Here is a 24,698-nt window from a genome sequence, read left to right on the forward strand (position 1 = left end):
CACCCCCCCCCCCCCCCCCGCGGAATACGCGCACAGAAGGAACTGTCTCCAGCTGGCCACACAGAACCACATGTCACCGTACAATATGTCTGCTTTGCATAAGATAGTCCTGCCCACCTGAACTATGAGCTGCTGTTGTCTGTTAAACTGTCTGTTAAACTGACGTCTGGGTGTCTCTGTAGCTAAGAATCTGTACCATGTGTTGTTTGCCAATTGCTGTTACTGTCTGTCAAATATGTAGCCACTATCTGTACCATGTTGATGTTGCTTTTTATGCCAATTGTTTTGTTGCTTGTTATGCCAATTGCCGTGTGTCCACAAAAAATTCCGGGTGCGGCTCCCGCCGCACTTGGCGAATAAAGTTGATTCTTCTGATTCTGATTCTGAATTTGCTGAAATTGTCAGCTGACCGGCTTGGTCAGCTGACTCCCCTCTGACTGTCATAAAGGCCCTGCCTCTCTGCGCACACGCGCGTCCTCCTGAGCCAGTGTGGATTATCAGTTCCAGCCACACCAGACATGTGTTGTAATGTTCCTGCTGTGTTGAATGCGGAATCCGCCGCACCGCATACAGCATCACTGACAAGAGTAGGCCTATGCGTGCTACCTGCCGCGTCAGACGCGGAATCCGCCGCCCTGTTGTCTGGGCATGCGGCGGTTTCTCCGCGCTCCGACTGCATGCTAGCTGCCATGTTGAACGCGGAATCAGCCGCCTTACTTTGAGTACTAGCGGCGGCTTTTCCGCGTTTCCTCACAAAAAGGATTAAGAAAACAAAATAAAATACAAAAGTAACCGGGGCACCCAGCTATACCACCCTCCTACAATAGAACTCTCTTTAAGTGCACTTTAACTTTTAGGCTGAATAAGCTCCAATTTTAGTGATGTTGCCAAACTTGTATTCCAACTTAGTTGACTCTGTATCCTGGTCAGATATCACTCTCACGGTTTTAACTGTCTCTTTTCTCTTTGAGACCGTGTACTCAAGCAACATACAAAAATCACACTTTGGATCATCTTGGCTGATAGCATAGCTACAACCATATGTCATCGCCATTCAATTGTGGTACAATGCAACTGAATGGCGGCATTCAAAGGAAACACTAACAACACTTTGGATAAGAATTTGCCTCCATGGTGACAATGTTTAATTGTGGATGATAGCTTGAATAATCAGCTTTCCATAAGATCGTGTTTTTTGTTAGCTACCTAACAACCGCGTCACGCCAATTGGCGTGAACACAGCAGCAGCCCCAGGACCGCCTTGGCGTCAAGTCCTGGGGCGGGGATTTGCAGGAGATCGCGCACACCGATGCTCGTGCATCTTCGCTTGAATGACTGAGTGATCACCGCTAGGAGACTGTTAGACGGCGAAACCGCCATTATTTACACTGTACAGTGCTGCAATCTAAGGCAAGAAATAAATATGTATAAAAATAAATAAATAAACATCCTGGGAGCAATCAGAGCCCAAAAAGAAAAAGGGGGGGGGGGGTCACTTGTGTGCTGAGCTGTATGTCCCTGCAGTGAGGTCTTAAAGCTGCAGTGGCCCTAATTGTAAAAAAATAGCCTGGTCACTAGGGGGTGTAAGCCTCCGGTCCTCAAGAGGTTCATAAATTGTAATTTAGAACAATATTTTCAGTTTATTTGATCATTTTACTTTCCGTTTTACTGATACTGTATATGAACATATACTGTATGTGCGGTATATTAATTAAATGTTCCTCTGATATGATCAGTTATAATGCAGGAGAACAGAGGCGCCAAAAGGATAAAAGGAAGCTAAATGAGCTTAAAAACCAAATTCTTGGTAAACAGAGGAGGTAGTGGTGGACTTACCTCCTCCAAGTAGACACACAACGACTGTATTAAAGACAGTCAATATATTTTATTTATGAACTTCAAATATGCAACGCGTTTCGCAGGTTTGATCCCGCTTCATCAGGCAATAACAACGGAGCAATAGCATATGTGGTCAGTAGAAGAGCCAGGCACCTCTTTACACTACTTGTTATCCTTTAACACTGTGAGAGAGCTTGCTGCATTTCTGGAGCGCTCCATTACCTTTGAATCGTGCAGAAGTTTACTGGCGCCAATGTCGTTTGCAAAATCTTCAAGATCAAAGTCGATTTTTGTCATAAATCTGTTTCTCCTCATCCGTGAGAGGTGCTACAGCTTCATTTATTCCAGGAATGAGAATTTTACCTTTCTTGTCCAACAAACTGCCTAAAGGATGAAAAAAGAACCAAGTTCAGTGAAGCATCTCTTACAAAAAACGTTTTACTCCAAGTCAGACAGTGGACAGTGGGGTCAGGAAAATCTCCCCACCTGCCTTTACAGTGGTTGCCTAATGGTAACCCTGGTTTGTGAGTATTAATATTTACTGTATCTAGTAACCATTTACCAGTACATATTACACTATTGGGGCTCTTGGTGTTCCTTGTTTTTATGATCAGTTATAAAATCAATCGACAGATACGGATTTGAGCTGTGTAAGGCCACTTTTTGTTCAACACAGCTATAATCTCCAAATGAAAACTTGAAATGTTGCCTAAATATAGGGAGTGTAAAGGTGCATACATACACTATCAGTGTCTCTGCCACTCCCACTTGGGTTTCCATGCCGCACTCCAACTTGGCAGCCACAAGGTCGTGGCTGCCGAGCTGGGGACGGGCCAAGGCTACACAGGAAGGGGTGGCTACAGCTTGTAAAGTCTTTGAAAACACTCTGTACTGCAGCTTTGTCGAGGAAGGGGAAGGACTTTCTGACATTAATGAATTATTCGAGAGTGGGTAATGGTCAACCCTACCACCCACCGATTTGTGTAACAGTAATAGAGAGCCTTTCTTTGCAGGTTCTCTAGCTGCACAAACCTCCCCACAGCACCATTCATCTGAGAACCCACAGGGACTGATTAACTAACCTTTAGGTCAAACTGATAGTGCATTTAAAAATTAGCATACAATATGCAAATTGTGTAAACGCACAATGGATACAATGCATACTTTGCTTCTATTGTATGTATTGCAAGTTTATACCATTTGGATAAACATGTTATGCAGTTTGCGCAAGACACCTGCACACCTTTACATGCAGTAGCAGCACAAGGTAAAGGTTAGTGAATGAGGCCCACTGTCTGGTAAGATTAAGCATAGGAAAGTCATTGTTGAAATGAACATGGCTGTGGAGTGCTATAGTCAAGCAGCCCCCTGCTTATCCCCCTATCTAGGCAACTGCTGGAGGTTTTACTCAATATCTGTCTAACCTCCACGCCATCCATAATGCTACTTTCACAGTCTGCACAGTGATAAAACGTTGCAATCAGGTGAAACATACAGTCCATAGAAGTATGCTTCACTGCCACTGTAAAAGTGCATGGTTTTCGGTAAACATATAGCATGTTGCACGCCATTCTAGAAGAAACCACTGTACCACAGTGTACTGTGCACTGATGTGAACGTACCATAGAAATATCATTGCATTGTGTTGCAGTGAGAATGTATTGTCTGTTACAATGGAACAGCTGAGATGGCACACCAAAAGCCTAAACGTGGCCACACATCATACAAGTTTTTAAATATCTTTTCAATTGAAGAATTGAAATCAATTTTTCTTACTGATTATAACATTTCAGAAATCTGACCAGTGTAACACACACGTTCAATGTTTCCCCAATTATTAAAAAAAAAAAAAAAAAAAAAGATTAAAAACTCAGAAAAAAATTGCTTTAGTCTGTACATCAAGAAATTGTCAATCTGCCCTACTACACTTTTCAGTTTTCAAATAAATTGATCAGAAAAATCCAACACCCCCGATTTTCTTTTAACAAATAAAATGGGAAATACAATCAGATTTCTCAAACGAATGGAAAAAAAAAAGCTTTCAATTTTTCTGCACAATCTTTCATTTTTATCTAACTGCCGTAAAATCTTTTTATTGTATGGTGTGTGGCCACCTTTACTGTTTATATGGTACAATAAAGTAGAAAGTATACCTTTGTGGAGATCCAGAAGTGGTGATCAGACAAGTTCTGGCTTGCTGATTTCTGGACAGGTGTTGATCCTTGCTTTATGAGTTTCCAGTTTTGTTACAGAAACTCTTATTTGTTATACTCCTAGGGTGATTAATGTTTGGCTACACCTGGCTAAATATTACGTTATTGCATTCAATATGGCAATCTTACTTTACACCAGGTGAGGTCACTGCAGTAGCAGGAAATCTACCACAGGAAGCAGCAAATATAACAGAAGACAAAAACAAAAGAATAATAAAACAGAACATATATAAGTACTGTATATGATAAAGAAAGGTTGTAAATCCTTACCATAGAGATAGAGCAATGCTGTAGAGAGAGTTGCATCATTTTCCTGTCTTGTCAGTGTGGTTCTTAAAAAGCAGCTGCCTGTATCAGATTTCTCCTGCACCTCCAGCGCTTTGCATTCTCCAGCTCTATGAACGGAGCTCAACTACTTCCCAGGAACAGACAGAGTAAAAACAGATTTGATGAGTGGGGACATATACAAAAATTCAAACAACTCTAGTCCCTGTACTTAGGATGTCTGTCACCCATGAGAGCAGTGAGACTACAGTACACTATTCCCTGCTGTACGTTCTCCTCACTGCTCACCTGCAGCACTGGTAAATTTTGTGTGGCATAATGCTGACTCCACATGCAGAAATTAATGCAGTCTTAATCTATTGATTTTTTTTTTTAAATTATTGCCAAGTAATCTAAAAAGATTATTCACACTTTTTGGAACCATTTTAGAACCATTTATTCCAAAATTTATTTTGGCTCCTCTATTCAACAAAATAATGTGAGAGAACGCGGAAAAGCCGCCGCGTGTACTGACAGCAAGGCGGCTGATTCCGCGTCCAACGCGACGGTCTGCACGCGGAAGCGTGCGTCTGGTAATTTGGCAGAACGCGGAAAAGCCGCCGCATGTACTGACAGCAGGGCGGCTGGTTCCGCGTCCAGCGCAGCGGTTTACACGCAGCAGCGTGCATCTGGTCTGGCTGAGTCTGTTAGTTCACACAGGCTTAGGAATACGCGCGCGCGCTGAAAGGCAGAACTTTTATGATGGCCAAGGGGGGGGTCAGCTGACCAGGCCGATCAGCTGACCTCAGAGCTGGTAACCATTGGTTGATCACTTCAGGGTGGCGCCAGAGAGCGCTGCTCTATATATGGTTACTGCTGGCCACTCTCAAACTGTCTGCCGTTGTGAACACTACGTGGAAGCACTCAGACCTTAGTCAGATCCAACAGTGTGTTTGAACCAGGAGGACCTGGGAATTCACACTGAGCCAGATCACTTGTGTTATCATTCTGTTATACTTCAGACTAGTTCCAGGGTGTAGAGACCACGGACCTCACACCCAAGACTAGGGAACTTGTGTTATCATTCAGTTATACTTCAGACTAGTTCCAGGGTGTAGAGACCACGGACCTCACACCCAAGACTAGGGAACTTGTGTTATCATTCTGTTATACTTCAGACTAGTTCCAGGGTGTAGAGACCACGGACCTCACACCCAAGACTAGGCATTGTTTGATATTTGTTATGACCTGTTGCTTTCCTGACTATCCCTCTGCTCTCTGATTTGGTACCACGCATATCTGATATTCTGTTGCCAAACCCTGCCTGCCATGGGTACAGAATCAGCCTTCTGTCTTTGTACTTTGTCTGTCCGTGTGTTGCCGACCTGGCTTGCCCGACCTCGAGAGCTATCTCTCTCCACTAAAGAGATAGTCTCCAGATCAGTCAGTGACATCCACCTTCAGGGGTCACTCACTCTCTGGCCCTTCCTACCTTCAGCCTGACTCCACCCCTTGGAAAAGTCTCAGGCTGCTGGAGGGTATCTGTACTCTCTATAGCAGTACCTCCTGTACTGCCAAAAGCCACCTGCTCATCAGGTGGATTGCTCAAAGTCATACTGTTACACCAAACACTCAATATATATATATATATTGAGAGGTGTCCAGAGGTTAGTATTATATCTGTATTATTGGTGATTCTGCAGATCATCCATAATCAGGTATAGATCTGTATTCTTGGTGACACTGCCGATCACCAATAATCAGATTCTCTCTGTGTGCTGACACCGATCGTTACAGAATGGCAGACCAAACCCAAATGGACGCACTCAACAGCCGTCTGAATGCACTCACCACCTCGGTGGAAAATTTCCTCCAAGTGCTGGACAATCATCAGACCCAGAACAATGCCTTGTCTGGGTCTGCAAAAACCTTACAGACGGCTGTGGATGCAGTGCGATCTCCTCCTAGCACAGACAGGGATGCTCAGCAGAGCTCGAATATTCGAGTAGCTCGAATATTCAAGCTCTTTTTCAGCTATTCGAGCTTGAATACCGAGCTCGAATAGCTACAGCTATTCGAATGGGCTATTCGAGTGAACTCGAATAGCCCACTCACTATTCGAGCTATTTGAGCAAACAGCGCTATTCGAGCTCGAATACCGAGCTCGAATAGCGTCATAGCCCAGATTGATGTCCTTAGAGCCAATCAGAGGGCTCCCAGGCCCTCTGACGGCAGCCAATCACAGAGGGGGACCCTGGCCAGCCCCTACCCTATAAATAGCGGCCGCCATGTTCGGTTTTTCCGTCCTTGCCTGACTTTGTACAGAGAGAGATCTGCTCCTTTGTGCTTTGGCTTAGCAAGTGCTCTATAGTGGTCAATTACCTACCGTTTTTGCTCACATACACCTGCTATATACACCTATATTGTTGTTAGCTAGATAGAGATTGTATTTTAGTTAGTAGCTTGTGTGTTACATAGAGACAGCTGCTGCTGCAGGCAAGCTTACACAGATTTAGGCCTCAGGGCCTTGCCTGTGTGGGCAGCTGTCCTCCTGTCCTCTGCTAGTTTATTTCTCATCTATACCAGTGTTTCTGCTGTTTATTCTACCCTGTCTTGTCCTTTACTTACTGATTGATTATTGTATTTTGAATACTGTACTAGGGACACTCACTGTTACTGTTCATAGCTCCTGCGTGTGTGTGTGTGCGTGCACTGTCTGTAGTGTACACAGTACACAGTATTCCCTTCTACTGATTCATCTGATTACTACTGAATCAGATTATTGTATTTTCTAGTTGTACTTACTGTACTAGAGGGACACTCAGTCACTGTTCATAGGCTAGCTCCTGCGTGTGTGTGTGCGTGCACTGTCTGTAGTGTACACACACTCTATTTCCTTCTACTGAATCTGATTACTACTGAATATTGTATTTTCTAGTTAGTGTACTAGGGGACACACTCACTGTTCACTGTTCACACTTACTGATTACTGAATTATTGTATTTTGTATTTGTACTGTACTAGTAATCACTTAGCGATCTAATCACTTAGTGATTAGTGTCACCTCACCCACCAACCCACTCCATTAAAGTACCCCACTTTTTCACCCGCCCTTTTAAAAAACTTTTTTGTTTACGCCCAAAACATCTAAGATGTCTGGAAGTGGCAGCCAGCGCGGTTTGGGCAAGGGGAAGGGCAGCAAGGGAATCAGGAGGAGAGGGAGCAGCATTGTGGCAAGCCGCGGCCGCGCCACCATGCACAGTTCCGCAGCAGCAGCAGCTGCGTCAGTGGCTAACATTCCGCCTATAGCCACTGGCCGTGGACGCCTTGGGCGCCGCCCAGCAGGAGCAACTCACGCTGCAGAGACACAGCAGCAGCAGCGTGTAGTACCTGCTCCTATTTTCCTCCAGCTGGGTCGGAAACGTCCCATTGAGGAAAAGGATGCAGCCACTGTGGTGCAACTGATGACGGAGGATGAGCAGCCCGCCATCAGCTCTGCATCCGAGGCCTCCACCCTACCATCACCACCACCCCTGTTCGCAGCAGCCGCCCAGCAGGGCCTGGGGAGGAGGCCAGTTCACCGTCAGTTGGCGATCTGTCATTCAGCAGTCTTTTGACCCCAGGCATCATTAGTCAATTGTCTGCTGTTGTTGGCGATTTTGAGGAGGAGATGCTGATGGGCACTTTGGGGGAGGAGGGATTGGACAGCAAGACTGTGGCGACAGTCAAGCAGCCCATCCATGCATCAGGAGAGGAGTTTAGGGGGTCATCATCCGAGCAGGACATGTTTCACGGAGGGGGAGGATGATGATGATGATGACGTGGTGACAGACAAAGACTGGGTGCCGCCACCCCCAGCACCTGGGGATGTCATCATCAGCAGCTCTGAGGAGGAGGAGGAGGATGCGCTTGTGGGCCTTGCAATGAGGCGCATCATTGCAAGCAGTGGCAGCAGTAGGCAGGTCCCACAGCCTGCTGGTGTCTCAGGGTTAGCAGCAGCAGCAGCAGCATCTGCCAGTACCACCACCAGCCGCACCCAAGCCCCCCCCCCCCCCAACCACCACAGGGAGACAGGCAGCCATGGCTCCAGGCCATAGGGGTTTTTTCTTGTCACCAATCTGGCAATTTTTCACTATGCCCACAGTTGACAGCAAGTACGCCACTTGCAACCACTGTCAGCGGAAGTTGAGCAGATGTGCAGACCCCTTAAAGTTCAGCACCAGCTCTCTGATCAACCATCTTGCTGCTAAACATTACCACCAGCATGAGGAGTCCCAGAGGCTGAAGGCATCTGGTGCTGGCAGTGGCACCACACCCATCACTGCACAGCCTTCAGCAGCAGCAGCAGCAACAGCAGCCACCCGCCCTCCTGCTCCTCCAGCAGCACCAGCAGGAGTGCGGAAACGCACTGCTCCTCCCCCCTCTGCAACTCCTGCCGCCGACACTGAGGCCTGTTCTGGCAGCCAGTCCTCAGTGGCCTCCTCTGCTGTCTCCGCTGATTCCCGTGCTAGCGAAAGGCAACGCCAGAGCCTTTTGAGCGAGTCCTTCCAGGGGGTGGTTAGGGCTCTGCCTCCCAGCAGCCGTCGCGTGCGGCAGCTGAACGGCTTGCTGGCACGGGCCATGTGCTCCCAACTCTTGCCGTACACGCTCGTGCAGGAGGGGAGCGACATGCGTGCGCTGCTTGCTTGTGCAGCCCCAGACTGGCAGCTCCCCAGCAGACACTTCTTCGCCCGCCAGGTCATGCCTGCACTGCACTACTTTGTCATGGCCAATGTGGAGCGAGGGCTGGAGCATGCGGTTGGTGAAAGGGTCTACGTCACCATGGACTCCTGGAGCAGCCGCTTCGGGACAGGCCGCTACCTGTCCTTCACTGTCCACTGGGTCAGCTTGGTGGAAGGGGGTGAGGATGGGAGAGCAGCAGCGGGCACAGCAGCAGCAGCAAGTGCCAGCAACACAGTGGGTGGTGCCACCCCGCAGGGTCAGGGGAACTGCAGCAGGTTCCTCCGATCCTCTGCCATCCTCCGGCACACCTGGCCAAACCCCCCGCCTCAGCAGCAGCGTGAAGCCACGCCACTGCCAAGCGCTGCTGCAGTTGGTCAGCCTTGGGAAGACCAAACTGACGGCAACCCGTGTGTTGGCCAAACTCCAGGAGCAGGAGAGGATTTGGCTGACCCCCAGAGGCCTCAGAGTCGGAGAGGTGGTGGCCGACAATGGGGCCAATCTGGATGCCGCGATCGACAGGAGAAACCTGACCCACATCCCCTGTCTTGCCCACGTGCTGAACCTGGTGGTGCAGAAGTTCTTGCGCACCTACCAGGGAATGGGCGAACTGCTGGAAACGGCAAGGAATGTTGTGCGTCACTTCCGGCGCTCGCCTGCAGCCTCTGCGAGCCTGGAAGACGTGCAAAAGGAGCTGGAGCTGCCACGCCATCGGCTGATCCTTGACGTTTCAACTCGCTGGAACTCCACCCTGGCGATGTTGGAGCGTCTGGTTGAACAGAAGCACGCTGTCAACCAGTACCTTGCCCTGGCCACTGTGTCCGCCGCTCAGAAAAGGGACAAGACCAGCAACATCCCGTCCATCGTCCCCGATGACGACTGGGGGCACATGCAGCAGGTGTGCTTAGTGCTGGCTCCCTTTCTGCAGGCCACCAACATGGTGAGCAGGGACCATGCTATGGTGTGCGAGTGGGTGCCCCTGGTTTGTCTGCTGAACAGGGCCCTCGATGCTTTGCTGGAACAGGGAGCGGCAGCCTTGGCCCAGCAGGAGCGGCATGCAGCTGCACAGTCTACCTCTGAGGGGGAGGAGGAGGAGGACTTGGTGGAGGTCCCTGACCTTGCTGCTGATGAGGGGGATCAGCACAGTGCAGCTGAGTTGGTGCGGGGGTGGAGAGAGGATGAGGCGGCAGAGGAGGAGGATGAGGACAGCACTGCTGTCGATGTGCCAGCAGACGTGGCCCGCCTCTTCCCAATGGCAGCGCACATGCTGACGTGCCTGCGCAAGGACCCCAGGGTGATCCAGATGAAGCAGAGGGAGGACATCTGGATCAGCATGATGTTGGACCCGCGCCTCAAGGGGAAGTTGAGCCAGTTCCTGCCTCCTGCAGGAGGAGACCCAGCGCAACAAATAAGGAGCTTGCAGCAGGCCCTTGTTGAGCGCTTGGAGGAAGCCTTCCCCCAGCCTTCCACCCCCACTGTCCAGCCAGCACAGAGGCAGCAGCAGGTGCCTGCATCCAGTATCAAGCGCCCCACAGACCTGCTGTCTCTCAGCAACGAGCTCTACAGGACTGTAGAGGCTCCAGCAGTGACTAGAGAGGAGGTGCATGCAGCAGCATCCTCCTCCGGTCACAGCCAGCGCCTGACCCGCATGGTGGCTGACTACATGGGGTCCTACAGCGGGCTTGACAGCGATGCCCCTGTTGATCCCATGGAGTATTGGGTAAAGCGCCTGGAGATCTGGAGCGAGCTGGCGCAGTACGCCCTGGAAGTGCTGTCCTGTCCCCCTTCCAGCGTGCTGTCCGAGCGCTGCTTCAGTGCAGCTGGTGGCGTGGTCACCGAGAAACGCTCACGTCTGTCTCACAAGTCTGTGGACAGACTGACGTTTCTCAAGATGAACCAGGCGTGGGTGGAAGGCGAGTTCCTGGCCCCTGTTGTCGGCGAGAGGGGGACATGAACTGGCTGCCGGAACCATCGTTAATATGCCTTACCACCCTTTACCACCTCCTGGCTCCTGCTCACTACTAAGCCAGCCTGGTTCAGTTTGAATATTACGTCGCCTCGCCTGTAGCCACACATTTTACACCTACAGTGGGCTGCTGTGTACTGCCCTTCTGCTGTCTGTCTGTGTTTCCCACTGCCAGGGTACACAGATTTTACCTTCTGCTGCCACTCTGCCACAAGCTATTACGTCCAACAATAGCTATATGTTAAATTTGCTGTAAAAAAAAAAAAAAGTAAACCATTAAAAAAAAAGTTTAAATTTTTCTGAGGTGCCCGGGTTGAAAACTGTGTTGTCCCAGTTGTGTATTGGACACGATGTGGGCTTCACGACCGATGTCTGGAACCTCATGCTGTGTATTTACGGCCTGGTACCACCGCTAGGCACCACAGCCTATTATGTCTCGCTGCCTGCCTCATTGACTGCCTGCTGCCACACAATCATCCTCCTCCTGCTGCTGCTGCTGAATCTACCTCCTGCTGTCTGTGTGTTTCCACTGCCAGGGAGCACATACAATGGCGCTTTCACCATGCGCCACCAGCTATTTATTACGCTCAAAAATAGCTGCATTTCTTTAAAAAAACGAAACAAATATATATACTTTTTAATACTTTGTGATATTATTTTTAGAGGTGTCCGGGTTGAAAACTGTGTTGTCCCAGTTGTGTATTGGACACGATGTGGGCTTCACGACCGCTGTCTGGAACCTCATGCTGTGTATTTATGGCCTGGTACCACCGCTAGGTACCACAGCCTATTATGTCTCGCTGCCTGCCTCATTGACTGCCTGCTGCCACACAATCATCCTCCTCCTGCTGCTGCTGCTGAATCTACCTCCTGCTGTCTGTGTGTTTCCACTGCCAGGGAGCACATACAATGGCGCTTCCACCATGCGCCACCAGCTATTTATTACGCTCAAAAATAGCTGCATTTCTTTAAAAAAACGAAACAAATATATATACTTTTTAATACTTTGTGATATTATTTTTAGAGGTGTCCGGGTTGAAAACTGTGTTGTCCCAGTTGTGTATTGGACACGATGTGGGCTTCACGACCGCTGTCTGGAACCTCATGCTGTGTATTTATGGCCTGGTACCACCGCTAGGTACCACAGCCTATTATGTCTCGCTGCCTGCCTCATTGACTGCCTGCTGCCACACAATCATCCTCCTCCTGCTGCTGCTGCTGAATTTACCTCCTGCTGTCTGTGTGTTTCCACTGCCAGGGAGCACATACAATGGCGCTTCCATCATGCGCCACCAGCTATTTATGACGCTCAAAAATAGCTGCATTTCTTTAAAAAAAAAATAGAAGAGAAAAAAGTGAAGAAGAAGAAGACGATATAGAAGAAGAAGAAGATATAGAAAAAGAAGAAGAAGAAGAAGGAGAAGAAGAAGAAGATATAGAAAAAGAAGAAGAAGAAATAGAAAAATAATAATAAGAAGAAGATATAGAAAAAGAAGATATAGAAAAAGAAGATATAGAAAAAGAAGATGAAGAAGAAGAAAAAGAAGAAGAAAAAGAAGAAGAAAAAGAAGAAGAAGATATAGAAGAAGAAGATGATATAGAAGAAGAAGATATAGAAGAAGAAGATATAGAAGAAGAAGAAGAAGATATAGAAGAAGAAGATATAGAAGAAGAAGAAGAAGATATAGAAGAAGAAGATATAGAAGAAGAAGATATAGAAGAAGAAGAATAAGAAGAAGAAGTATACAGTACTGAACAGAATTTTGGACACAACTTCTCTTTCCACCTTTTTTTTTTAAAGGAACATCCCGACATAATAACTTGCTGTTGTTACTTGGAAAAAAAGATGTTTCTTGCATCATTCACCCCCAAAACAAGTGTTGGAAGCTATTTAAGGCCAATTCGAATAGTCAGCTCGAATAATGAGCTCGAATACCGACTCGAATAGTGAGCTCGAATTTCGAGGTCGAATAGAATAGTAAAAAATATTCGACTCGAATATTCGACCGACCTCGAATAATTTACTATTTGAATTCGACCTAACTCGAATAATAAAAAGGGGTATCCGAGCATCCCTACTTGAAAGGTTTTCTGGCCATAGATCTGACTTTCAGAACTTCAGAAATCGAGTGTTATCATACTTTGAGTTGAGACCTAATTCTTCAGGAACCGTAGCACAAAGAACTACGTTTATTAGGACCCTATTGTCAGGGGATTCCCAGAGCTGGGCATATAATCTCCATCCAGGAAATGAGGCTCTAGCCTCAGTTGAGGCATTTTTTTAAAGCCATGGCTATAATTTATGATGATCCGGACATTGCCTCTACCGCAGAGCGGAAGCTCAAGACTTTGCGGCAGGGCAGGGATCCGGTAGAAGTTTACGCAGCTTAGTTCAGAAAATGGGCAGTTTCAGCTAGATGGGGCTTATTTGCGCTTCTAGACCGTTTTTTGTCAGGGCTGTCAGACACGGTCTCAGAGCTAATGTTAGGTCATCCTGAGCCAAAGTCTATCGATGAGGCCATTTCATTGGCCATCAGGGTTGACCGTCGCTTACGTTACCAAAGACAGACCCGGGGTAGGAACAATGTGAGATATGTGTCCTACGCCGCGCCGCCATCTGAGTCATCTCCACCCGCTTCGCCTCCACCAGAACCAATGCAGATTGGTTGGTCGAGATTGTCCCGGGTGGAAAGGAGGCGCAGAGAAACAGAGCAGCTCTGTCTGTACTGTGCAGAGGGGGGTCATAGAGTGCAAAATTGTCCCAAAAAGTCGGGAAATGCTGCCGCCTAGGTGTAGTCGGAGGTAATACCCAAGGCGCGCAGTCGTTACCTCTAGATGATAAACGTATGATCCTCCCATGTACCATATCTTGGAAGGATAAGACAGAGACCACTGAAGCCTTCATTGACTCTGGCTCAGCAGCCAACTTTATGGATTCTGAATTTGCTGAGAAATTGGGGATTCCAATTTCCCCATTGAAGCAACAGATTCTGGTCACTGCAGTGGATGACTCCCCCCTGCAGAGTAACCACCCTCTGTCTCAGACCCCAGAATTAAGGGTTACGGTAGGGGTGTTACATAAAGAGAATTTACAGTTTCTGGTGTTGCGAATGACAACCTCCACGATCATTCTTGGTATGCCATGGTTACAACTTCACTCGCCTCAGATCGATTGGGCTACAGGTCAGCTAACGAGCTGGTCTACCCATTGTTATCATCATTGTCTAGCGAAGGTAACCTTGGGTAAAACCAAGATTCACATGGAGGGATTGCCAGATCAGTATTCAGAATTTGTGGACGTATTTTGTCCTAAGTCAGCTGATAAACTTCCTCCACACCGCCCATTTGATTGCCCCATTGATCTCAGGTCTGGTTGTATGCCCCCTAGAGGTCATCTCTATAATTTATCTGGGCCAGAGAAATTGGCCATGCAGAAATACATCCGAGAAAATTTAGCTAAGGGTTTTATTCGTCCTTCTCGGTCCCCAGCAGGGGCCGGGTTCTTTTTTGTGAAAAAGAAGGATGGAGGCCTTTGTCCATGCATTGATTATCGGGACTTAAATAAAATTACAGTAAAAAATCGTTACCCTCTGCCCTTGATAGACGATTTGTTTACCCAGGTCACCAATGCTAAAATTTTCTCTAAGCTGGATTTAAGGGGTGCGTACAACCTTGTGCGTATCAGGGACGGTGATGAATGGAAGACGGCCTTTAACACGCCCGATGGGCATTACGAGTACCTAGTGATGCCCTTCGGGTTGTGTAACGCTCCGGCCGTCTTCCAAGAGCTGATCAATGAGGTTTTCAGAGAGGTATTGGGCAAATTCGTCTTGGTGTATTTAGACGACATACTCATTTTCTCGTCCAACCTCTCAGAACGCAGGAAACATGTTAAGTTTGTGTTACGTAAGTTAAGACAAAATCTGTTGTATGCTAAATTGGAGAAGTGCATTTTCGAAGTGACCTCTGTCGCCTTTCTGGGGTACATAATTTTGACCTCTGGCCTCTCTATGGACCCTGGAAAAGTTTCAGCTGTCTTGGAGTGGCCCCAACCGGTAGGACTGAAAGCGCTCCAGAAATCCCTGGGGTTCGCCAACTACTATAGGAGGTTCATAAAGGGGTACTCTACGGTGATTTCACCTCTCACCAGTCTCACCAAGAAAGGGGCAGATACTCACCACTGGTCCCCTGAGGCCCATGCTGCTTTCTCCACCCTGAAGAAACTGTTCTGTTCTGTTCTGCCCCCATACTGAGACATGTTGATACTACCTTTCCCTTTATCGTGGAGGTAGATGCCTCAGAGGTAGGGGTAGGGGCTGTGCTGTCTCAGTGTTCTGGGTTGCAGGGAAAACTGCATCCTTGTGCCTATTTCTCCCGTAGGTTTTCACCCGCGGAGAAAAACTACGATATAGGCAATAGAGAGCTTCTAGCCATCAAATTGGCTTTTGAGGAATGGCGGCATTGGCTAGAAGGAGCAGAACATACCATTACTGTTTACACTGACCACAAGAATTTGGAGTACATTAAAGGCGCTAAGAGAATTAGCCTCCGACAGGCCCGGTGGTCATTATTTTTCTCACGATTCAGATTCGTAATCACGTATACCTCTGGTAGTAAGAACATCAAGGCTGATGCCTTATCCAGATGTTTTGAGCCCGAGACAGCACAGCCCTCAGACCCAGAGACCATTATTCCTCAGAAGATGGTTCTAGCAGCCACTGAGACCTGGAAAGACTGGACAGTCACGTTGGGTCCATTCCAACAAGATGTACCAGAGGGGAAGCCTGAGGGGGTTATGTTTGTACCACTGCCTTTCCGCTTACAAATATTGCAGCTGTTCCATTCCCACAAGAATGCTGGGCATTCTGGGGCCACCAGAACTCAGGATCTCATTGCTAGATGTGCTTGGTGGCCGTCATTGGCAACTGCCTGCAAGGAGTATGTGAGGGAATGTGCAGTGTGTGCTAGGAGCAAACCCTCTATCCAGGCACCTGTTGGAACATTGCAGCCCCTGCCAGTCCCGAGTGAACCATGGACCCATTTGTCCATGGATTTTGTGGGCGAGCTCCCCAGGTCTGAGGGCATGACGGTCATTTGGGTGGTAGTCGATCGATTCAGTAAGATGGCCCATTTTGTTCCCCTTAAAGGACTCCCTTCGGCCCAGGAATTGGCCGATCTCTTCATCCAGCATATTTTCAGGCTGCATGGCATTCCGGAAAATATAGTGTCAGATCGGGGAGTCCAATTTGTTTCCAAGTTTTGGAGGGCATTCTGCCATCAGTTAGACATGGAGCTTTCTTTCTCATCGGGCTACCACCCACTGACCAATGGCCAGACCGAAAGAACGAATCAGTCTCTGGAACAATTTCTGAGGTGTTATGTTGCAGATGCCCAAACTGACTGGGTCAAATTTTTGCTGTTTGCGGAATTTGCACACAACAACCTGAAGAGTTCCTCCTCAGGATTTTCCCCATTTCAGGTGGTGACAGGAAGGTTACCTAAATTCACCCCATTGCCAGTGTCTTCCACTCCATTTCCAGCCCTGGAGAGTTGGCAGAGGTCTCTGAAACAGATTTGGGGAATGGTTAAAAGAAATCTGGGGAGGGCCTTTCAGAACCAGAAGAAACAGACTGACAAGAAACGTTCCATGGAATGGGAGTTTCTTCCAGGAGACTTGGTCTGGGTGTCCACACGACATTTGGCTCTAAAGCAACTGTCACCCAAGTTAGGTCCCAGATTTGTGGGTCCTTTTCCGGTGACCAGGAAAATCAACAATGTCACTTATGCCATTGATCTCCCTACCAGCATGCGTGGTGTGAGATCATTTCATGTGTCCTTGCTCAAGCCGGCGGTGGATTCCGCTCCCCCCCCCCCTGTGTTGATTGATGACCAACCTGAGTATGAAATTGAGAAGATTCTGGACTCACGGCTTGTGCAGAACTCCGTGCAGTATTTGGTTCACTGGAAGGGGTATGGCATAGAGGAGAGAACTTGGGTGCCAGACTGTCGTATGCACGCAGAGGAGTTAAAAAAGGAGTTCCATGACTTGCATCCTGAGAAGCCGGGTAGGAGATGTCCGGAGTCCACTCCTCGGGGGTGTACTGTGAGAGAACGCGGAAAAGCCGCCGCGTCCAATGCGGCGGTCTGCACGCGGAAGCGTGCGTCTGGTAATTTGGCAGAACGCGGAAAAGCCGCCGCATGTACTGACAGCAAGGCAGCTGGTTCCGCGTCCAGCGTGGCGGCATCTGGTCTGGCTGAGTCTGTTAGTTCACACAGGCTTAGGAATATGCATGCGCGCGCGTGCGCACTGAAAGGCAGAACTTTTATGATGGCCAAGGGGGGGTCAGCTGACCAGGCTGATCAGCTGACCTCAGAGCTGGTAACCATTGGTTGATCACTTCAGGGTGGCGCCAGAGAGCGCTGCTCTATATATGGTTACTGCTGGCCACTCTCAAACTGTCTGCCGTTGCGAACACTACGTGGAAGCACTCAGACCTTAGTCAGATCCAACAGTGTGTTTGAACCAGGAGGACCTGGGAATTCACACTGAGCCAGATTACTTGTGTTATCATTCTGTTATACTTCAGACTAGTTCCAGGGTGTAGAGACCACGGACCTCACACCCAAGACTACGGAACTTGTGTTATCATTCTGTTATACTTCAGACTAGTTCCAGGGTGTAGAGACCACAGACCTCACACCCAAGACTAGGGAACTTGTGTTATCATTCTGTTATACTTCAGACTAGTTCCAGGGTGTAGAGACCACGGACCTCACACCCAAGACTAGGGAACTTGTGTTATCATTCTGTTATACGTCAGACTAGTTCCAGGGTGTAGAGACCACGGACCTCACACCCAAGACTAGGCATTGTTTGATATTTGTTATGACCTGTTGCTTTCCTGACTATCCCTCTGCTCTCTGATTCGGTACCACGCATATCTGATATTCTGTTGCCAAACCCTGCCTGCCTTGGGTACTGAATCAGCCTTCTGTCTTTGTACTTTGTCTGTCCCTGTGTTGCCGACCTGGCTTGCCCGACCTCGAGAGCTATCTCTCTCCACTAAAGAGATAGTCTCCAGATCAGTCAGTGACATCCACCTTCAGGTGTCACTCACTCTCTGGCCCTTCCTACCTTCAGCCTGACTCCACCCCTTGGAGAGTCTCAGGCTGCTAGAGGGTATCTGTACTCCTAATAGCAGTACCTCCTATACTGCCAAAAGCCACCTGCTCATCAGGTGGATTGCTCAAAGTCATACTGTTACACCAAACACTCAATATATATATATATTCAGAGGTGTCCAGAGGTTAGTACTATATCTGTATTATTGGTGATTCTGCAGATCATCCATAATCAGGTATAGATCTGTATTCTTGGTGATACTGCACATCACCAATAATCAGATTCTCTCTGTGTGCTGACACCGATCGTTACAAATAATAGTAATGATGTGATCTGAAATTCAACAAGGCAGTTACTCTTACACAGGATACAATAAATGATCCAATATCACAGCAATTCAATAAAAAGGATCGGTTGTGCAGAAAAATCTAAAAATTGTATTCGTTTGAAAAATCTGGTGGATTTTCTGACCAATTGTTTGGTAAATTGAATAGTGCAGGATAAATTGTTGATTTCACCTAAATGAGTGTCTGCTCACTGATCGATTTGCCATCAGATTCGACCAAAAGATAGATCCCTCTCTGATCGAATCTGATAGAGGGATCAGAGAGGGATCGTATGGCCACCTTTACTGCAAACAGATTGTGAATCGATTTCAGCCTGAAACCGATCACAATCTGTGGAGCTGCCGCTGCCGCCGCCCCTGCATACATTACCTGCTCCACCGGCGTGAGTCCCCTGGTCCACCGTTGTCTTCTCCGCCTGGTCCCGGCATCTTCTCTGCATCGGCTCCCGGCTGGCATCCACGTATAACTTTCTGTCACTCCAGTGACAGCGGAAGTTCAAATAGAGCGCCCTCTATTTGTACTTCCACTGTCACTGAAGTGACACAGGAAGTTATGCCGGATGCCGGGATGCGGAAGCTGATGCAGGGACCAGGCGTAGAAGACAGCGGTGGACCAGGGGACTCGCGGCAATGTATACCCGCTGTATTGCGTAGGGCGTCGGGCATTCGAACGCCGCTATCGACGCACCCCCGACCCGCCGGTGACTGAGGAAAATCTTCTGCACGGATGGATCGACGGTAGTCGACGGTAGTCGACGGGATCGTTCTGTCAGCGATGTGCTCTGCGATTTCACGGCCGTTTCGATCACTGTGATCGAAACGGCCGTATTTCGGCTGGAAAATCGTTAGATGTATGGGCCCCTTTAGAGGAACAATAGGCTATGACTATTGTAAGGATTAGATTGTGAGCTTCTCTGAGGGACAGTCAGTGACATGACTATGAAGCTGTAGAAGCTGTCAGCACTATATTAATATATAATAATTTTAGAAATGCTCAATAAATTGCAGATTTTTCTGATTTGTTGCAATTTGTTGAGCCGTAGGATACTTAAATTTGAACATAGAAGTGTAAGCATATTACTCACCTTTTGATAAGTACAACTAATGACTACTGGAAATTTTCAATCAGCATAGAACAACGCATCTTGTAGGTCAGGTGTCCGTGCCTTATGGCCGAAAAAACTTGAGCATGGGCAGTCACTAGACACCAATACCTAATAAAGTGGGCTTGTGATCACATGGTTTTCTGCACTAAATCAAAATAACTTCCATTAACTGTTGGTTGCTCTTATCAGTGATATGTTCTGTAGCTTTCAAACATTTTATACCCCAGACTGCCTCCTCATACAAATGCCAAATTGTTTAATCTATAGTGCCCATAGAAATTGCTTATGGCACTACTACAGGAGTATGACCATTCTTTGGGACCTGTGAGAGACCCATTAACCTGATTGGAGAGGGGTCATTTTTATCCACAAGCCTAATCTGTTGGTTGCCCACATTATATAGCCACTAGACATGGTGACTGAAATGCAAATAACTGCAGTCTGCATCCAAACTGTATGTGGCTTGAAATTGGGCCAATCAGATTTACTTCCTGTAGAATCTGACAGGTCCAATTTCAAGCTGCATATAATTTGCATGAATTTTGCAAAAAAATTTGCATGCGAGATAGAATTATTGACCATTTCTAGCAGTCACAACAATTTTACTACACTTTTAAGCTTTGTGTCTACTTGTGTTTTCTCCTTGAAGGCTTCTAGAATATTGCACACTCCCTGGAAAGTGTAGGATGTTTTTCCAGCCACATTTCTATCACATTTTGGGATCGCAGAGGATTTGCTGATTGCAACAGCTCCGTAATTAACATGCTTCATTTTTCCTGTGTTTCGATTAGCCTATAAGTAGTTTTTGTAAACTCCTGGGGAAATCCCGTCACAAATCGCAGTAGCAAACACACTTGGTGTAAACAGTGAAAATAAAAATCACATTGCAGCGCATTTGCTATGCTGATCACGATTTTTGGTGGAAAAGGAGCCTAATATAAACCAGCCTCCTCTCTAAGAAACTTGCGTTTTTCTGCCAAACGGACCGGATGACCTGACTGGATCCGGATCAGATCCGGATCGGAACCGTACGGTTCTGATCCAGATCCGGTCAGGTTGCATCAGGTGTACATCAGGATGCGATCCGGATCCGTTTGGCAAAAGAGAGTAGAAATAAATAAAAATTTTGGGGTCTGGGAGGTCAGCAGAAGGTGCACCTGTGGAATCAGGTCCTCCGCTGTATAGGCCTCACCTCCACCTCCGACATACTGCCAACAGCTCCAGCACGTTAAAAGTCACTGCTGCTCCACTCCAAAATGCTTGCCCATGTGTCCCCATCCAAAATCGCCGCTAGAATACGCATAGGAAGTGGGGTTGAACGTCAGGTGTTTGTAGCCAGTGTGTTCTGTGCTTCCGTTTCCCATTTGTTTTTCTGTTTCCGGATGGTGCAGTCAGGCTCCGGTCCGGGTGCGTGGGCCGGATGAGCCGGACCAAAAAATAGCGCATGTGTGAAAAGTGTCCGGAGTCCGGATCCGGTCCGGCTCCGTACTGTACGGAACGTACGCGTGTAAACGTCCGCATAGCCTTTGCATTGCTATGCGGAACGTATGTTCCGTTTGTACAGTATACGGTCCGGATCCGATCAGGCGGATCCGGACAGGGAACGCTAATGTGAACCGGGCCTTAGTTTCAGCAGAATAAACAAGAGCTGAAAGTTGTTTATTGTAGGCAAAGTTACCTGGATTTTATCATTCATATTTCTTGATCTCCAATACATATTTTTTTTATTATAAAAGTATTCCCATTCTTGGGATAAGCAGTGCACTGCTGACTTTTTTCTCTCTACAAGAACTGGAATTAACAGGGGAAGATAAAACCTGCCAAATCCCAGCACTGCAGGGCTGAATGATGCAATGTTATTGCACTGCTGACAGCCCAACTCATGCTTGGAGTAAAGAAGAAGACAGATACCTGTGTCCTGTAGTTCACTCAGCCTGCTCAGACAGGAGTAGCTCAGCAATCTTCTTATTTGGCTACAATACTGTCACAGAACTCTAAACAGAGGCTAGAACATGATGCAGCCAATTCTGACCCCCCCTCTCCTCCCCCCAATCCGTTAGTCATGCCACTATTGGCTGAGCCTCCTGACCTGCAGTCACGCAGACTATCTCAGCCCCCTGTCAGGCTGAGGAGATAGGAGACTGGACAAAGAGTATGTTTGTGCTGTTCTGTAAACCAGATGTTTGGAACTAACTAAAAGCTATCCAAAAACAACTTCATCGCTGGTTACATCCAGGCTGCTGGGAAACATAACAACATAATCATTTTAGATGAAATATTAAAGTCCCCGAAACTTTTATTCACATGTGCAGTGCTGTGTGTGTGTTTAATAACCCCATGTTGGCAAGAAACCCACAAGATGTGTATCAAAATGCACATACACTTGAGAAAAATATGCCACACTGAATAACATATTCCACCCAATTTAAAAGAAAATAATAATAGATATAGTGATAGTAATTATTAACATTGCTATCATTATTAGAACTATTTGCTTCCTTTTCTGTTTAAAATAAAATGTTAGAAAAACATGTTCTCCATCTATCTTTGGCCTAGTCTATAAAGCCTGGTACACACATCTAAATGTTCCTCTTTCCTGTAGTATGAGAGGTTGCCCACACATTTGTTCATAGTACAGTGTTCAAAATCTCTTGGCCCTCATACCACCCCCAATACTGGAGGTGGTAGTCATTGGCCAATCAAAATTGGATTTGTCATTTGTGTATCTGGCGTAAGAAATCTAGGGTGAAATGTAACTAATTAAACTCAAAGTGAAAGATGATGTAGGAAGGGAAGTCAGAGAAAGAGGAAGAAAAGAAAAGGGGGCCTTATTCAATTCACTTTTTCTCTTAAGTTTTCTCCTAGGTAATATTTTCACACCTTATCAGTAAAATGCTTTTCAAACCACCAGCAAGCAAGATCTGGAAAATCAGACCGCCAGGGGCAGAGCCGGGACAAGGTCCTCCATCTGAGACACCAAAGTGTGCCCTCCCACCCCAGCCCTCACACATTGATTGCTATTAGACTAAGAGGCACCCCAGGCCCTCAAAACCGCCCTCCCCTCCCCCCCCCCCCCCCCAACACCTTAATCTCTGGTTTTCTGGCTTGCAGTCACTGCCATGTATACACTTTTATTAGTTCTCTCTGCTTCTGACACAATAGGGGAATGATATCTGAGTGAGATGTGCGCCCCCTCCTACACTTCGCCCTGAGGCTGGAGCCTCCCTCGCCTCTGCCTGGCCCTGGCCAGGGGGGTTAAGCCATCAGCAAGCAAGAAAATACTCAAAATATGTTAGATAGTACTTTTTGTTACCAACTTTGGGATATTTTTTCAATTGTAAAATGCTGAAAAGTTAGTTTAAAGGCGAAATAAAAATGATCTCCTAGGATATAATGCAGGTGAAAAATTGAATTGCATATGGACCTATGGATTTCAATAGTATTGACCAGTGCATATTAAAATTCATTATATCTTATGAATTTGTATTAATTGAGGTAACCCTCCTCCCCTTTTTTTCCTTTTGTTTTTTACCACAGTTTTATAATATCCTGGGCGACTATTTCCCCTCTGTGCTTCTCACCCTCCTCTGGAGGGGTATACCATTTGGCTGTCTTTTTAGCAAGAATGCAACCATACCCATCTTGCCCGGATACCCAAGTGGAGTCGGAATTATACATCTCCACCTGCCTGCAGTGGTTGGTTGCCCTTCTACAACCTCCCATTGTGAGTACAAACTTTGATTGTATTTACACCCACCTGTTGTGACTTACTGCACTGTCGGGGCTCCCGTTGTCTCTTTGTTTTGTTTAGGGTGGCTTTTTTTTTTAAAGATTCTTTATTTTCATTTTTTTTAAAAAACAAGAGAAGGTGCTTTTAACATGGGAAAAATTCAGAATAACAGTAAATATCACGACAATAAAATTATGCAGAGAAATGCCGTAGCATATAGAAGGAGAGAAAAGACAGTGGCTTGGGGATAGTATATATTGAAAATATGACTGACCAATATGGGTGCACAGCTATTGGGTTCCCCAAGCCGTATGTCATATCTATGTGTAAAGATCTGCGGCAGTATAAGAGAACATGGGGATGTGATATACTTCTTATTGGCGCTAAATGGTTGGTGGTAGATGTTCGCGTAGAGGGATATATAACGTTAAAGCTCACATCAGACCTGATGTTAAGTGAGAAGAAGAATGTTGAGTTGATCCCCTGGAGCCCCGGTCCCCAGGGAACCCACAAAAGGGAAGAGAAAGAGAAGAAGAAAAGAGAGAGAAAAGAGGCCAGGAAAGAGAGGAAATTCCCTCTGGATCCATACCCAGAGATCTCACATCATCCTACAAGATTATAGAAAAAATAATTCACAAGGTGGAGACCCCCTGCGAAGGGTCTGGTATGAAGGAGCCCCACAGCACGGTGGCCAGAGTCAAACAGGAGATTCCTTAAGCATTTGCTTATACTCATCAGATTCTAAAAATATGTTCCAGTGTATCCATGTATTGGAGAAAATCTCCTCTCTGCCATGTAGGGTATGCATCATGGATACCATTTGATATATATGTTTCAGTTCAGATATCCATTCATGTATGGATGGTGCTATTGTAGTTTTCCAATGTCTAGCAATCAAGACTCGAGCTGCTTGGATCAGGTGTTTAGTTAATGAACGCTTAAATTTCTTATATGGTTTGGGAGTGTTGTGGATTAAGTAGTAAGATGGGTCATTGGATGGTTCTCCATCTGTGAGGGTCTTAATATATTTCTGGACGTTCATCCAAAATGGCCGTATTGCATCACAGTGCCAAAAAATATGCAGTAATGTGCCAGTTACCTTGTTGCATCTCCAACATACTTGGCTTGTAGTCGGATACATTCTGTGTAGTCTGTCCGGTGTAAGATACCACCTGGCCAGGATATTATAATTAGATTCTTTTACTCTGGAAGCGACAGAAGCTTTCTGGTTGAGATGTAGGATTTTTTGCCACTGCTCATCTGAAAAATGGCATTGCAAATCCTTTTCCCATTTATGTTTTAGTTCCTGTGACCAAGTGGCATCCGACACTAGCAGTTGATATATAAATGATAGTGTGCCCTTAGAGGTGCCTGATGAGATGCAAAATTTTT

At 46.8% G+C, this 24,698-nt stretch overlaps 1 protein-coding gene across 2 annotated transcripts in view; it reads right to left on the reverse strand.

Moving 5' to 3' along the window:
* Positions 1 to 21,575, reverse strand: part of CNDP1 (carnosine dipeptidase 1) — a 62,219-nt gene extending 40,644 nt beyond the window's left edge. The window contains exons 1-3 of one of the 2 annotated variants that reach the window (XM_068237075.1): positions 21,488 to 21,575; positions 4,323 to 4,464; positions 2,062 to 2,223 (exon numbers count right to left, since the gene is read on the reverse strand). In XM_068237075.1, coding sequence (XP_068093176.1) covers positions 2,062 to 2,154 — 93 coding nt within the window. In that variant the 5' untranslated portion in view covers positions 2,155 to 2,223; positions 4,323 to 4,464; positions 21,488 to 21,575. Of the gene's footprint in view, positions 1 to 2,061; positions 2,224 to 4,322; positions 4,468 to 21,487 lie in introns of both variants that reach the window. The other variant, XM_068237076.1, reaches the window with a different exon arrangement.
* Positions 21,576 to 24,698: the final 3,123 nt, after the last annotated feature.

This window comes from Hyperolius riggenbachi, chromosome 5 (genome assembly GCF_040937935.1).
Source record: "Hyperolius riggenbachi isolate aHypRig1 chromosome 5, aHypRig1.pri, whole genome shotgun sequence".
In the NCBI taxonomy this organism is placed as follows: Eukaryota; Metazoa; Chordata; class Amphibia; order Anura; family Hyperoliidae; genus Hyperolius; species Hyperolius riggenbachi.